Source organism: Salmo salar, chromosome 29 (assembly GCF_965601325.2).
Source record: "Salmo salar chromosome 29, fSalSal1, whole genome shotgun sequence".
In the NCBI taxonomy this organism is placed as follows: Eukaryota; Metazoa; Chordata; class Actinopteri; order Salmoniformes; family Salmonidae; genus Salmo; species Salmo salar.
In genome coordinates this window covers 27,383,912-27,398,660 of record NC_138319.1, presented here as the reverse complement: position 1 = coordinate 27,398,660, position 14,749 = coordinate 27,383,912, and the positions used below count along the sequence as shown (strand labels likewise).

Below are 14,749 nucleotides of genomic sequence, written 5' to 3'. Positions count from 1 at the left end.
ATTTATAATGGTTAAGGTAAGGGTTAAGAATAGGGTTAGGGTTATTTAAGAATTATTGTTACTGTAGGGGTTCGGGTTTAGGGTAGCGACATCCCAAGGATTCCTGATAGCACTGACCCAGCTAAGAAGGGAGTCACCATGGGAACAGAGGAGTGGCGGGAGGCACTGAGCCAACGGATGCAGAGGGAGGATAAACAAACCAAACCAACACAGGGGTTTTGTTTTTAATACACAGCACATTATTTTTCTATAAAATTAACAAGATCTCTCAATTCAGTAAACTAACCAAAGCAATACAAAGTTACAACTAACACCTTGGAAAAATATATACCTTATTCACACAATGTCTTACAATATCTCAGTTAGTGCAGGGGTTCTCAAAGTGGGGAGCAGTGTTTTTTTTGAATGAATATTCTTAACAGATTCTACTAATTTGGCCAAGGGATCCATGGAATAAGTTTAGAGGGTGTGATACAATACATTTATACTGAACAAAAATATAAACGGAACATGCAATCATTTCAAAGATTTTACTGAGTAACAGTTCATAGAAGGAAATTAGTCAATTGAAATGAATTCATTAGCCTCTGATCTTTGGATTTCACATGACTGCATGTCCTTGGATATCCTGCAATAATTGGCTGTTAAGACTGTTCTGTTATTTATGTTTTTATCCATGGAAATTCACTACAAATGCATTACTGGGGAGCCAGGCCCAGCCAATCAGAATGAGTTTTTCCCCACAAAAGGGCTTTATTACAGTCAGAAATACTCCCGCAAGTGAAGAACCCAGATTAAATTCTCTGGCACTAGCGCTGGTGGACATTCCTGCAGTCAGTATGCCAATTGCACACTCCCTCAAAACTTCTGTGGCATTGGGTTATGTGACAAAACTGCACATTTCAGAGTGGCCTTTTAATGTCCCCAGTACAAGGTGCACCTGTGTAATGATCATGCTGTTTAATCAGCTTCTTGACATGCCAAACCTGTCAGGTGGATGGATTATCTTGGCAAAGGAGAAACGCTCACTAACAGAAATTGAAACAAATTAGTGCACAAAACTTGTGAGAAATAAGCTATTTGTGAGCATGAAACATTTCTAGGATCTTTTATTTCAGTTCATTTAACAGGGGACCAACACTTTACATGTTGTGTTTACATTTTTCTTCAGTATAATATTATTGATATACAATTTATGCTGTTAACCCTGAGCAACATGGGCTTGGGAAGCTCAAAGGTATATTTGTATCCAGAGTACATTTTCCAACTCAATAGTTAATTGTATTCCCCCAAACCAGTAGTGGTGGGTGGGTAAAATCAATGGGGAAGCCAAGCCACATTCCAACCTATGTGTTGTGATAATTGCGTTGTTTACTCCGTAACCTGTTAGTGTAACAGTGTAGGTTCCGTCCCTCTCTTCGCCCCAACCCGGGCTCGAACCAGGGACCCTTGCACACATCAACAACTGACACCCACGAAGCATCGTTACCCATCGCGCCACAAAAGTCGCGGTCCTTGCAACGCAAGGGGAACAACCACGTCAGGTCTCAGAGCGAGTGACGTCACTGATTGAAACGCTATTAGCGCGCACCACCGCTAACTAACTAGCCATTTCACATCTGTTACACTAGTTCATATGCCTTGACACTGTGATATACAGGCCTAAATGCTGAGACAATAAGAAGACACAGTGGCAGAATAAACTCAACAACACCTCTGTTTCATCACAAAACAGGAGAGCAACCTCTGTCTGGTGAAGTCCACAAAGCATATTGACTGTAACAAACAGTTACATGAACTACAGCATGGTCAATCAAGTTAATGTTTCTGACATTTTATGACTACTGAACAACTATTGATTTAAAACACCAGAGTTACCGCAAGTCGCAAAGAAAACAGGAGCTGCCTCCACTTTTCCAACACCATTTCTACTTCAACATTTCAACAGCATCAATGCTTAGTCTAATTCAGTGGCAACTAAAGGATACCAAAAACAATTTAGTCCAATCAACGTAAGCTAAATATGTGGCTGTCCATGGTTCTGATTTCTGTGTGTGTATATGTGTGTATGCATTCATGCAAGTAGAAAAACATGTTGACTCACCTTACTTGTAGAGAAACGCCATTGCCATCCTCTCTTTCATGTTGAGAAACGGTCTATGACTCTGTCATACAGTACATGCTTTTAGTTTTTGTTGTCCTAGGCTACCTGACTAAAATGCTTGCTCGCTAGCCTAGCTTCCGTTCATGGGCAACGATGAACCAGCTAGTTAACATTAGCCTTCTACATCTAGCTACATATTGAACTTCCATCCTCTCAGGCCAGAGGAACAATGTATACATTTATGGTTGGATCAGAATCGTCATTATAATCATTGGCAGTATGGAGAATTAATTAAAACCAGAAGTCCAAATCCCTATCTCCATCCATCTCTAATTTAGGAAAGGGACAAAAGCTAGCTAGCCACTGGAGGACAACAACACAAGATGCAACAATTCAAGTTTTTTCTGTCAATTACGTTTTGCTTTTGATGTGATTGGTGTGAAGCCAAACCCAAACTGGCTTCCATTTACAGTTTTTTTTTGTGCGCCAGGACCACTCAAGGTTGAGCTCACTCAGTTTAGCTCAACGCTGATTGGCTATTATTTTACATTTTTTTTATCAAGGGAGGTCAAATACTCACTGGATTACCTTGCATTCAATGCTACAGACGGCAACAATCTTTGTAACCAGACAGCTTTCTCTGGTGAGATACATTCAGCCTCTTGCGAATTGAAGGAAAATTATGAGGAAAAAAGAAAAAAAATTCAGGAAGCCTGGCTTTCCTTGGCATCCATTAATACACACCACTGCCCAATTTTCTTCTATATAAATGCACCGTAATTTAAGATATAAAACAGCAACGTTTTCTCTCTGCCTCATGGTAAAATGTTTAGAATTGCAGGGTGTTAGCTTTAAAGCTGCAACAACCAAAAATCTCTCAGCACCATTACAAAATGTGTAGAACTAGAATTGCAGGGAAGTTGCTAAACTGCAACATTTTCACTCCGATGCCAAGAGATGGGCCTTTAAAATGTTCCTTCCCAGGGTCCGAGACTTGGTTCATCCTTATGCAATTTGTATCTCGCTCAAGTTGTGTTCTGATTATGAGACGGTCCCTGATGAATTTGCTATCACAAACGGGGTCCCCGGCCCCCAAAAGCTTGAGAACCCCTGAGTTAGTGCATGTTGATTATCATTAAGCGTTTTCATTTTGCAGATACTTAAGTTGTTTTTCTTTCAAAAAATAAAGTGCATTTCACATTTAACACAGAGCATACGTCTACACAAGATGCTGGCTGTAGGGTCCCCTGCCCCACACATTCTGAAACCCATAGAGGTGTTAAAAGACTTGTATTTAGCTCTGGATCGGGGTACCACACCCCCCAAACCACATGATTCACCCACAACGCTTGAAACCCCAACCACTGGCCACAGTAGAAACCCCTCCAACCACATCTCAGTTCAATATGACACTTTACGGTGCAATTACACTGCACAACAATAATTTAACATTAGATAAATATGTTATCCTAACAGAGAAGTACTGTACCATACCCACACACGAGTGGTTCCTTTGTCTACTCAATAATGTGAAGCCCTTGTTTTCACCTATGAAAGCTCATCGTGAACCATGAAAGATTGACATTACTGTACATGAGAGAACATTCATCAAACAAGGTAGGCCCGGTTCCATTTCAGTCCCTAACCCTTAGCTCATTGGTCTGGAAGATCCTCAAGGTTTGGGATAGGTGTAAGCAGTACTGTGACAGCACCATCTAACCCTCCAACAGGCTAAGCTGCTAAGTAAAGTGTATGCCATACTGCTTTCACCTATCCAGACTTTGCAGATCTGCCTAAAGAAGGGGGTGGGATTGGGGGGGAAGGGGCTAGGGATGGAAAGGTAAACAGACTGTAAAATTACAATAAAAGGGGGTCAAATTTGATATCATTCGAATACGGTGCACCTGAGTCCCCCTTGGATCCTGCAGTAGGTAGCACCATACATGATGTCAGAACACCCCTATAATGATATGCATGCTCTATTTACAGAATCGAATTGGTCAACAGGATGCCATATAAAATAAACAATAATTTCTTTACCAATACATTCAGAAGAGGCTCTACAGCGCATTAAAATACAAGACACTTTAGATACATCATAATTCAGGTGAGACAACGCTGAGGAGAAAAAATATAGAGACTTTCAATAAATATAACAAAATAGATTATTCTTCAAAGGTAAAGGAGAGTGTTTTCTTGGTATTATTGTTTGTCTGTGAAGAGCCACCAGAACCTGTGATAACGATATAGGTTATTTTTCCATCAGTCACGTGACGTCATTGCATTAACCCCTCACTACGGCTGTCAGCCGCAGCACACGTACACCATACAGTACTATCTTTGCTTCTGCTATTAATTTCAACACATCCTTCTCTATTTCATTCCTGTGGTGGAATTTGTCACTTAACTCAGAAGGTCACTTCTCTCAGAATGATAGGAAGACAAGCAGACAATTTCCTCTGAGGTCAAAGGGTCACACTGGAAGTAAGTCCTCAGAGCCACTGTCCCCATGGAGACAGATATACAGGAGGTCTGTGCTGCTGATCACAAACCACCATACAAGCCATAGAAGTATAATGAACATTTTCCTTATTCACAGACGCTTAGGTTTACAACACTCTAAAACACTTCATAGGCAGATGCAACTGAAAACTTGTAAGATATTTTCTTACGGAGTCCAATTTCATTCATTGTCAGATATTGAATAAGACCATAGCCAGAGAATAGAGCAGTAGATTCAGAATAAAAAAAGGCAGTGACATTGTAATGACTAATGACAGAATACTAGGCGGTGGCAGTCAGTATCCTGTCACATTCACATTTTCAAAAACAAAACACGTAAATCAAGATCTGATTTCCCCATTTGGAGAAATCACATACAGCACAAGTCTTGGGAAGTTGAGTCCTTGTTTGGGCCTGGTGTATAAGGACTCTGCTAGGCATCGTAGAAGGGCTGTTGGTTGTTCTCGTTGTATACAAGTCATGCTGGACTTGGTCATGTTACTGGGGAGAGAAAGGCTGTTATTGCTATCGGTCCATGAAGTAACTAACACTTAGTTACTGCTGCGCGCTGATATGACGTGCTGATATGACGGGGCAGAATGAGGATCTGGAAGCGCTTAAGAACGTGTACCGTAAACTCACTCCACAGCTAGCTTGAAATATCACCGATGGAGCTACTGCCTTTCATCCTTTTCGATAGCTCAAACGGTTGGTACGTTGTCAAGGAGGGCGATCGCGTGTGCTAGCAAAGTGTAAATCCTGGGTTCGATCGTGCCTCGGTGTGAGCGAATCAGGAGGAATTGGCAAGCAGCGTGACGTCCTTAACACTGGCTAGGGTCAGGGGGTGGTGGGCATTTGTCAGCCAGGGTAAGGAAGTGGTTCCAGGGGGCAGGAGACATCCAAAGCTGGAACAACAACACTGCTCTCTCCTTTCTTGCTATCCAAAGATCTGAACCAGACATTGTGCCAGGGTCTGTCACTTAGGAAATTGGTAATCTGGATATGGCCGGTCATCTGGATATGGCCAGTCATAGATGTGGTATAGGGAAAGAGAGGGGTGGGTTTAGGGTTCTATATTCTATATGTACATTATGAATTTCCATGATCATACATTTTTCTGATTGGCTCAGCATTCATAGATTATTGCATTCAGGTTTTCTGTTTTGCAACAGGATGAGGTTCAGAGTATCAGTTAGAAGACTTGAATGTGGACTGCTGATGATGCCATTTTCATGAAAAAGGAAAACAAATATGATTGCTACTTTATATTTTAGAGTGCTTTTTAAATTCACAAACCATATATTAGGATAATGCCAAAGTATTAGGCCTGAGTGTGACTGACTGGTTTGATTATAACAGGTGGGGAGAGGGGAAGCGGGGAGAGGGAAAGCGCTGAGTGATCGTGATGGTTTAGCCAACGTGCCTAGGCCTGGCTATTAGGGGAAACGGTTTACATTAAAGCCCTATGCAACATGTAGGTTGAAGGTTGGGGTGAGGATCAGGCGTTTTCATAACCTTATGGACAGGCTAAGAGATCAAATGAATCTAAAAATACATTCAGTTTCAACAACACCCTGCTGGCCTAACTGCAAACTGAGTCGCTGGGACAACCAACTGGATTCACAGAGGGAACATTTCACACTCTACATTCTAGAACAGTCAGCCTGCCTACCCAATGTGCCTGCAGTGCCCAATGAATTAGGTATGATTAGTAGACCTGTTTATGTATGAAGAAGTGGAGGGACAAAACAGAGATATCAAAACTATCAAAGCCAGACCTTACCATAAAATAAAGGCATTTGGAGGGTTAATGGTGCGTGCTACAGGTATCAGGGGACTTATCTTCCGAGGCTGTTGTCACCTCTCAGAATGTAAAGCAAGCAGAACATCATAATAGCCTACATTCTCACACGCTCAAGGGTGGGGGCTTTAAAGCCAAATAGGGAGAGATGAAGAGAGAGAAAGAAAAGTGGATGGAAGGAGGGAGGAAGGGGAAGATAGGCGCCCGCTCTCCACCTCCGTGGCTTGGTTTCTTTGCATGGAGTCTGTGTCGAACGCACGGCGCGCGGATCACAGCGCACCCGGGCTATTTTTAGCCTCCCGTGGTTATTTAGCTTTCAAGGCACGTTCAGAGTGCAGCAGCGAGACAAGATGCTTAAGCGCTCAGCCCGACTTCATCTTGTATGCATCTTGATAATCACCCCCCCCTCTGTCATCACTCACTCCACTTCTCCTCCTCTCTTCCTCCTTCTCTGTCCGTGCGACATCCTATCTTTTTGTATACACACACACACAAGCCCTTTATCTGATGTGCGTAAAGTGGCACAATCTTTAATAATCTAATAATAATCTCTCAATCCTTTTGAGGAAAAAAGCCCACATCAGTAAAAGCGGCTAAAATTACTATGCACGCAGACCGTCCTTTCCAGCCATCTGCCTGAGCTCAGGCTGCCTGTCTGCCTTCCTCCCTCTGCCCAGGGCACCTCTCTCCTTCCCTCCCGGGGCCCGTGTCTGGGTCAGACGTGGCTGGGGGTCCGGGCCCTGTGGGCCACCCTGGCCGGTATACAGCCACAACACACCAGCCACAGAGCCTTCTGGATATCCTGGTTCCTGAAGGCGTAGATCACTGGGTTGATGACTGAGTTGTAGGTGGCGGGCACCAGGGTGGCGTAGGTGTAGAGAGGCGGGTACGTGTAGTCGGCGACCAGGGAGTAGACGGTGAAGGGCATCCAGCAGGCGGCAAACGTCCCCAGGATGATGGCCAGCGTGGACACGCCATTCCCGGTTGTGACGTAGTGGGGCGAGGCGGACAGGAAGTGATGCTGCAAGGCAATCTGGTGGGCGTGGTGCATGACGATCTTACAGATCTGCACATACAGCTGCAGCATGAGGCCAAACAGCAGGAGGAAGGATACGGACAGCACTGCCACGTTGTTCTTAGTCAGGGGGCGCACCACGCTGCACGTCGACTCCTCTGCCAGGCAGTTCACCCCCGTGACGGGAAGTAGGCCCAGACAGAGAGACAGGCCCCAGAGGAGGACCAGCATGGTGTAGGTGAAGGCAGCGGTGCGCTCTGAGTTGTAGGTCAGGGCGTAGTAGAGAGACAGGTAACGGTCTATGGTGATGGCCAGCAGGCTGAAGACGGAGGCTGAGAAGGAGGCCACCACCAGACCCACAGTCAGCAGCTGGGCCAAGTCAGACCTCAGCAGGTAGGCCAAGGTAAAGTGGAGCACCAGGCCCAGACCAGCCAGGAGATCAGCCAGGGCCAGGCTGCCGATCAGCAGGAACATGGGGGCTCGGAGAGACGGGTTCTGCCAGATCACCAGTACCACCAGGGCGTTTTCACAGGCGATGAGGGTCCCTGAGGAGCACAGCAAGATGTCCCAGGGATTGAACAGGAGAGGGGGCAGCGGGGGGAAGGAGTCCATAGATGGGTAAGTGGCGTTGTCTGTGAATCCGTCTCCGCTGCTGGACCAGACAGTGGGGTCAGAGGTCAGCCAGCTGGGGGTGACTGATGCCTCGTAGTCGTTGCTCATTTTGGCCCCCGTCTGGAAACACACACGCTATTATTATAAGAGATCACACACGCACACGTGAATCCATCCATACAAACACACATACACACACTACGTGAAATCACACACACACACTCTTCACTTAAGAAGCCACACAGACATGAGGGAGTGAAGATCATATAATCATAGAGGACTTTAGTATCCTGGAATCCATCTACTCACACAAACATGCACATTCCACTTGTAAAGCCTTATTTATTTTGAACAAGTATTTTGACACTTACCCTTTTTCCACATTTTGTTACGTTACAGCCTTATTCTAAAATTAATAAAAGTACATGTTTTCCTCACAATCGACACACAATTCCCCATAATGACAAAACAAAAACAGGTTTTTAGAATGTTTGCAAATGTATAAAAAAATAATAATTTAAATACCTTATTTACATAAGTATTCAGACCCTTTGCTATGAGACTCAAAATTGAGCTCAGGTGCATCCTGTTTCCATTGATCATCCTTGAGATGTTTCTACAACTTGATTAGAGTTCAACTGTAGTAAATGTAATTGATTGGATATGATTTGGAAAGGCAGACACCTTTCTATACAGTGTCCAACAGTTGACGGTGGATGTCAGAGCAAAAACCAAGCCAAGAGGTCGAAGGAACTGTCCGTAGAGCTCCGAGACAGGATTGTGTCGAGGCACAGATCTGGGGAAGGGTACCAAAACATTTCTGCAGCATTGAAGGTCCTCAAGAACTCAATGGCCTCCATCATTCTTAAATGGAAGAAGTTGGGAACCACCAAGACTCTTCCTAGAGCTGGTCGCCCGGCTGAACTGAGCAATTGGGGGAGAAGGGCCTTGGTCAGGGAGGTAAACAAGAACCCGATGGTCACTCTGGCAGAGCTCCAGAGTACCTCTGTGGAGATGGGAGAACCTTCCAGAAGGATAACCATCTCTGCAGCACTCCACCAATCAGGCCTTTATGGTAGAGTGGCCAGACGGAAGCCACTCCTCAGTAAAAGGCACATGATAGCCCTCTCGGAGTTTGCCAAAAGGTACGTAAAGGACTCTCAGACCATGAGAAACAAGATTCTCTGGTCTGATGAAACCAAGATTGAACTCTTTGGCCTGAATGCCAAGCGTCACGTCTGGAGGATACCTGACACCATCCCTACGGTGAAGCATGGTGGTGGCTGCATCATGCTGTGGGGATGTTTTTCAGTGGCAGGGAGTCAGGATCGAGGGAAAGATTAACGGAGCAAAGTACAAAGAGATCCTTGATGAAAACCTGCTCCAGAGTTCTCAGGACCTCAGACTGGGGCAAAGGTTCACCTTCCAACAGCACAACGACCCTAAGCACACAGCCAAGACAACGCAGGAGTGACAACGGGACAAGTCTCTGAATGTTCTTGAGTGGCCCAGCCAGAACCCAGAATTGAACCTGATCGCACATCTCTGGAGAGTCCTGAAAATAGCTGTGCAGCGACACTCTCCATCCAACCTGACAGAGCTTGAGAGGATCTCCAGAGAAGAATGGGAGAAACTCCCCAAATATAGGTGTTCCAAGCTTATAGTGTCATACCCATGAAGACTGGAGGCAATAATCAGTGCCACAGGTTCTTCAACAAAGTACTGAGTAAAGGGTCTGAATACTTATGTAAATGTGATACATTTGCAAACATTTCTAAAAAACAGATTTTGCTTTGACATTATGGGGTGTTGTGTGTAGATTCATGAGTAATAGTTTTTATTTAAGCCATTTTAGAATAAGGCTGTAACATAACAAAATGTGAAAAAAGTCAAGGGGTCTGAATACTTTCCGAATGCACTGTAAATAACGTCTCAAATGTATTGTGTCCTATCTGATACAAATTGAAACAACAACACACACTATAACTTGCTGTTGTGGTATGAAGTAGCCTTGTGGTGCTTACCAATAGGCTCCATATAAAGTCTAATTAAATACTGTGAAAAATAATCAGTAAATGGATAATAAGTTAATAATAGGCCTAAATATGAAAATACAAACCATGTAATAGGAAGCCTAAAAGACATGCATCTTTACACTATGCACACATGCAGTATATACCTGGATGTTATTGATAAGCCTGTCTTCACCCAAACCTCTGATTGCCTGCACTCTTAGAAAAAAGGGTTCCAAAAGGATTCCTTGGCTATCCCCATAGGAGAACTCTTTCGAGTTCCAGGTAGATCCCTCTGTGGAAAGAACCAACATCGGCTCTTCAAAGGGTTCTCCTACGGGACAGCCTAAGAACCGTTTTAGGTTCTAGATAGCACCTTTTTTCTAAGTGTGGGGCCTGATAGGCCTATCAATAACATTCCAGGTGTTCTGCCGAAAATCTCCCCCCTGCCAGAAATCCCCCCCCCCCCCCACCCTTCTAATTTCCTTGATTTTGTCAGGCGCGGGCGCTTAAGGGGGGGGGGGGGGGGTTGCGCCAAGGGCGCCATACAAGCTAGAACCGCCACCTACACTTGAAACAAATAGCCAAACCGAAAACTGCAGAAAAAAATGCTTTCTGCTACTAAGATCAGTGAAATGTAGGCTGAACTGACAACGGAGTGAAGAGCAGAAAGCTCAACTAGCAAGCAAGTCGCATCAATGAGGAATGCGAAGGGGGGGATAATTCTGGCAGGGGGGAGATTTTCGGCACAACATCGGTACCGGTTATAACTCACACCATCAAGTATCTGTTTTGCAATAACGCAAAACAGACGCTTTCCGGATCCTAGTCCTTTGTAGCCCTCTCATACCTTCTCATTAGTATCACCATTAATGTTTTATCATCTATGGTTCTTCTAAATGCACTGCCAGGTTGCAGTAACAATAGCCCGCCCGTCCATTCATTCATCCATTCATCTACCGCTATCCGCAGCCTACCTAGACTCTGATGTTCCGTCTAGGAAAAAGTGCGTCCTTGCTGTATTTCCATGATACGCAATTGATAACGTTGGCGGCAGGTGCGGCAGTAGCATCGGGGGATGGGTCTTTGCTGCTCTGAGTCCCAAACGGGCCAGACTCGAAGACGGGTCCTGTTTGTTCAATAGGCTACCCCCTACCGGAGGAAGAGGCAGCAACAGCTCAATACCAGGAGGACTTATTCCTGTGTCTGCACACACTGCTCAAGGACAGAGACAGACAGGAGTGTGGTGCGCAACTCTCTGCGTGTGTTCGTGAATGGCGTACCGGACACCCCCTGTGGGTCATCGGTCTATAATATATATACTATAATATATATATATATATATTATCAAAATAATATAAATTATGATATCAATTATCAAAATAATGTATTATATATATATATATATATATATATATATATATATATATATATATATATATATATATATATATATATATAATAAATATATAAATATATAATAAATTATTTTGACAGTAACCCTGCAAAAAAATATTCATAAACCTTTTTAATTTCTATATGTAGCCTACTAGGAAGCTAAGTATTTGTTTCTTGGGCTTCAAGAATGTGACTGATCAAAGTGCCTTAAGCTTTGAAAAACATATAGGCCAATTGAACTGATTGAAAGTAAGGGGACCTCCGTAAACAAATTCTGTAGAAAAGGCTACACTGGCGCCAGTTCAATAAGTGGAGTTGTTGTGTTCAAAGCGCATTTCAGACTGAGAGCGTAATGCTTCGTTCTAAGGTAGTTCTTTATGAGTTTAGTTTAGAAAATGATCTCTCCGGAGAAGCGACAGTTAGAGAGATGGTTAAAAACAGCTTGATTGCCGTAGCAACATCAACAACTGGGCAGAAGGGAGTGGTGGTTCAATCACAGCAGTTCTGAAACATCTTTAATTGAGCCTCTCGCATTCTCCTTAACAACATCTGTTTCAACACGTTACAGAAATATATTCATTGTAGGCATATATGAAGTTCTGGGACAGGTCGTCCAGTTAACTGGACAGCCAATAAATTGGAAGATGCAAATATCAACAGTCCCTTATCTCTGGTATATCTAGTCATGCATCATTCAAGACTAAGTTTAAATTGTGTGCAGCTTAATGCACATATAATTCACAAATGAATGTCTCGGGAGGATTTAAGAAGACCAGGGAAGTATCTCAAGTTAGATTTAATTTCATTTACCTTGATTGCAGCCCATTTGTGTAGTTCAAAAATAAATAGTGGCTAAATGTATGGCTACGTTTTCCTCATTGTTAGACTATTTTATGTGTAATTTGTATAAAAAATGTATAAATAGCAGCTTAATATCGGCTAAATACGGTATAGCTATGGATAATAGGCTAAACTGCGTAATGAAACAATCCATACTAAGCTAGTGTTTTGAAGGTGGACTGTAGTATTTGGCATTAGTAGACGGGTTTTTGCTAAACAACTTTCTATCCAAGCTGGGAGAAGGCGCGAGGATGGCTCATGTCATACAGGTTCAGGTAGGCTATACAGGCGCGAGGGTGGCTCATGTCATACAGGTTCAGATAGTCTATACAGGCGCGAGGGTGGCTCATGTCATACAGGTTCAGGTAGGCTATACAGCCGCGAGGGTGGCTCATGTCATACAGGTTCAGGTAGGCTATACAGGCGCGAAGGTGGCTCATGTCATACAGGCGCGAGGGTGGCTCATGTCATACAGGTTCAGGTAGGCTATACAGGCGCGAGGGTGGCTCATGTCATACAGGTTCAGGTAGGCTATACAGGCGCGAGGGTGGCTCATGTCATACAGGTTCAGGTAGGCTATACAGGCGCGAAGGTGGCTCATGTCATACAGGCGCGAGGGTGGCTCATGTCATACAGGTTCAGGTAGGCTATACAGGCGCGAGGGTGGCTCATGTCATACAGGTTCAGGTAGGCTATACAGGCGCGAGGGTGGCTCATGTCATACAGGTTCAGGTAGGCTATACAGGACAGTTGAATAATTCGTTTGCTTTGGATCGAACATTTATTTTACAATATGCAATGTTTTCAACTTTAAAGATGAATTTCCAACTTTAAAGATGAACTATGCAAAAAAAAAATCGTTTGCCAATTTTCAGTTTATGTGACAAAACAAGCAAGTTTCGTGTAGAGAATCGTTTTACCATCAAAACCAAAATTGTATTTTCAGATGTTTTGAAGCTGGTGTTCAAAACCGAAAGTAAAAGATGCAAAAGGTAACCTAAGCACGGGAAGCATAGAAATAGCGCATATAGACCAGATAACCTAGTGGTTAGAGCCTTGGGCTAGTTTCTGAACGGTTGCTGGATCGAATCTCCGAGCTGACGAGGTAAACATCTGTCGTTCTGCCGCTGAGCAAGGCAGTTAACCCACTGTTCCCCGGGCGCCGAAGAAGTAGATGTCGATTATGGCAGCCCCCGCACCTCTTATTCAGAGGGATTGGGTTAAATGCGGAAGACACATGTCAGTTGAATGCATTCAGTTGTACAACTGACTAGATATCCCCCTTTCCAGATCTACCGCTTCTTAGACTTGCTTTCAATGAGAATGACATATCTATAATTCACATTTCTATGTGAATTTGGTTGCCCAAAAAGTTGCATGTTGCAGCTTTAGTTACTGAACAATTAATCACATTTTTGCCGCCAGCCAGCAGTCTAAATAATGGCAGCCTTGTGACACCTTGTATAGTTTTGTGAAATGTTAGGCTTAACATGTGAAAATGAACTCCGACCTTGCAGGGGTCCATAGAAACTGCATTAGGCCAATGCCAGTGTCTTTCTCTTTTTTTAAGTGCAGGGACGGGTTATGGTTGGTTACCTGAGTGTGGTATCACCATTTCCATTTCCTACAGATGTGTGAGACAGGGCTGGGGTTAATTCTGACTTGGACTGCAAATTGCTCTTTAATTCCAATTCAATTGAATTTTAATTGGCCACACCCCAAAGTAAAAATAATTTTAATTGAAATTGAATGAAAGGAAGTCGAATTTAATTAATTTAATTTAAATTCAAATGGATTATTCACCATAGTAATGTTTATTTTGACATCATGTAGCCTATGGTTACTAATACTATTTAACATAAGGTTGAAACGTTACATTTTTTAAACTCATTAGTGGTCACATTCTAAGATAATGTTGGGGGTTGTCTATAATAATATTTTTTAAATATCCGAAAAAAATAGATTTCCCAGAATGCTTTAGATCAAACACTGCAGTATGGAAGGGAACAATCTAACGTCTCATGACAAGGAAAAATACGTATTTGAATTATAATCAAGATAGTATGCTATTTGAAATGGTATGTGTATTCATTGCATTAATAAGTGGCATATCTTTTTGATAAGATTTGTCAAATGAATGAGCCTTTCATGTTTCACATCTCAGTTGAATTGGTTTGAATTAAATTCGACTTCCTTCAATTCAAATTGAATGCATTTTAATGATGTGACCAGTGAAACTTTGCATCTTGAAAGTCCAACATCTTGAAAATATAACTGCTAATACGCAAAACATTTTGGGACCATATCAACAGTGGACTAATGAAAATACCAACATATATGTTTTTGTTGATTTTCCCTTTAATTTGTTTTCTTCAGTTCTATAATGATGGCATGTAGTTTTGATGTGGAGAGCTTCTCTCCACTTCCTAGCCCCCTGTGGATTGCTATTCTGGGCGTCTACTCTA

General features: G+C 43.1%; 1 protein-coding gene across 1 annotated transcript; it reads right to left on the bottom strand.

Moving 5' to 3' along the window:
• Window positions 1–214: 214 nt before the first annotated feature.
• Window positions 215–11,261, bottom strand: LOC106590446 (G-protein coupled receptor 12). Its single transcript, XM_014181501.3, has 2 exons — window positions 11,024–11,261; window positions 215–8,154 (listed from the first exon to the last, which is right to left on the bottom strand). The coding sequence occupies exon 2, from the start codon at window positions 8,140–8,142 to the stop codon at window positions 7,123–7,125; it is 1,020 nt and encodes a 339-aa protein (XP_014036976.1). The 5' UTR covers window positions 8,143–8,154; window positions 11,024–11,261; the 3' UTR covers window positions 215–7,122.
• Between the last annotated feature and the right edge of the window lie 3,488 nt (window positions 11,262–14,749).

Excerpts from the sequence above, each read along its gene's own strand:
- LOC106590446 (XM_014181501.3), bottom strand. The coding sequence starts at position 8,142 with ATGAGCAACGACTACGAGGCATCAGTCACCCCCAGCTGGCTGACCTCT.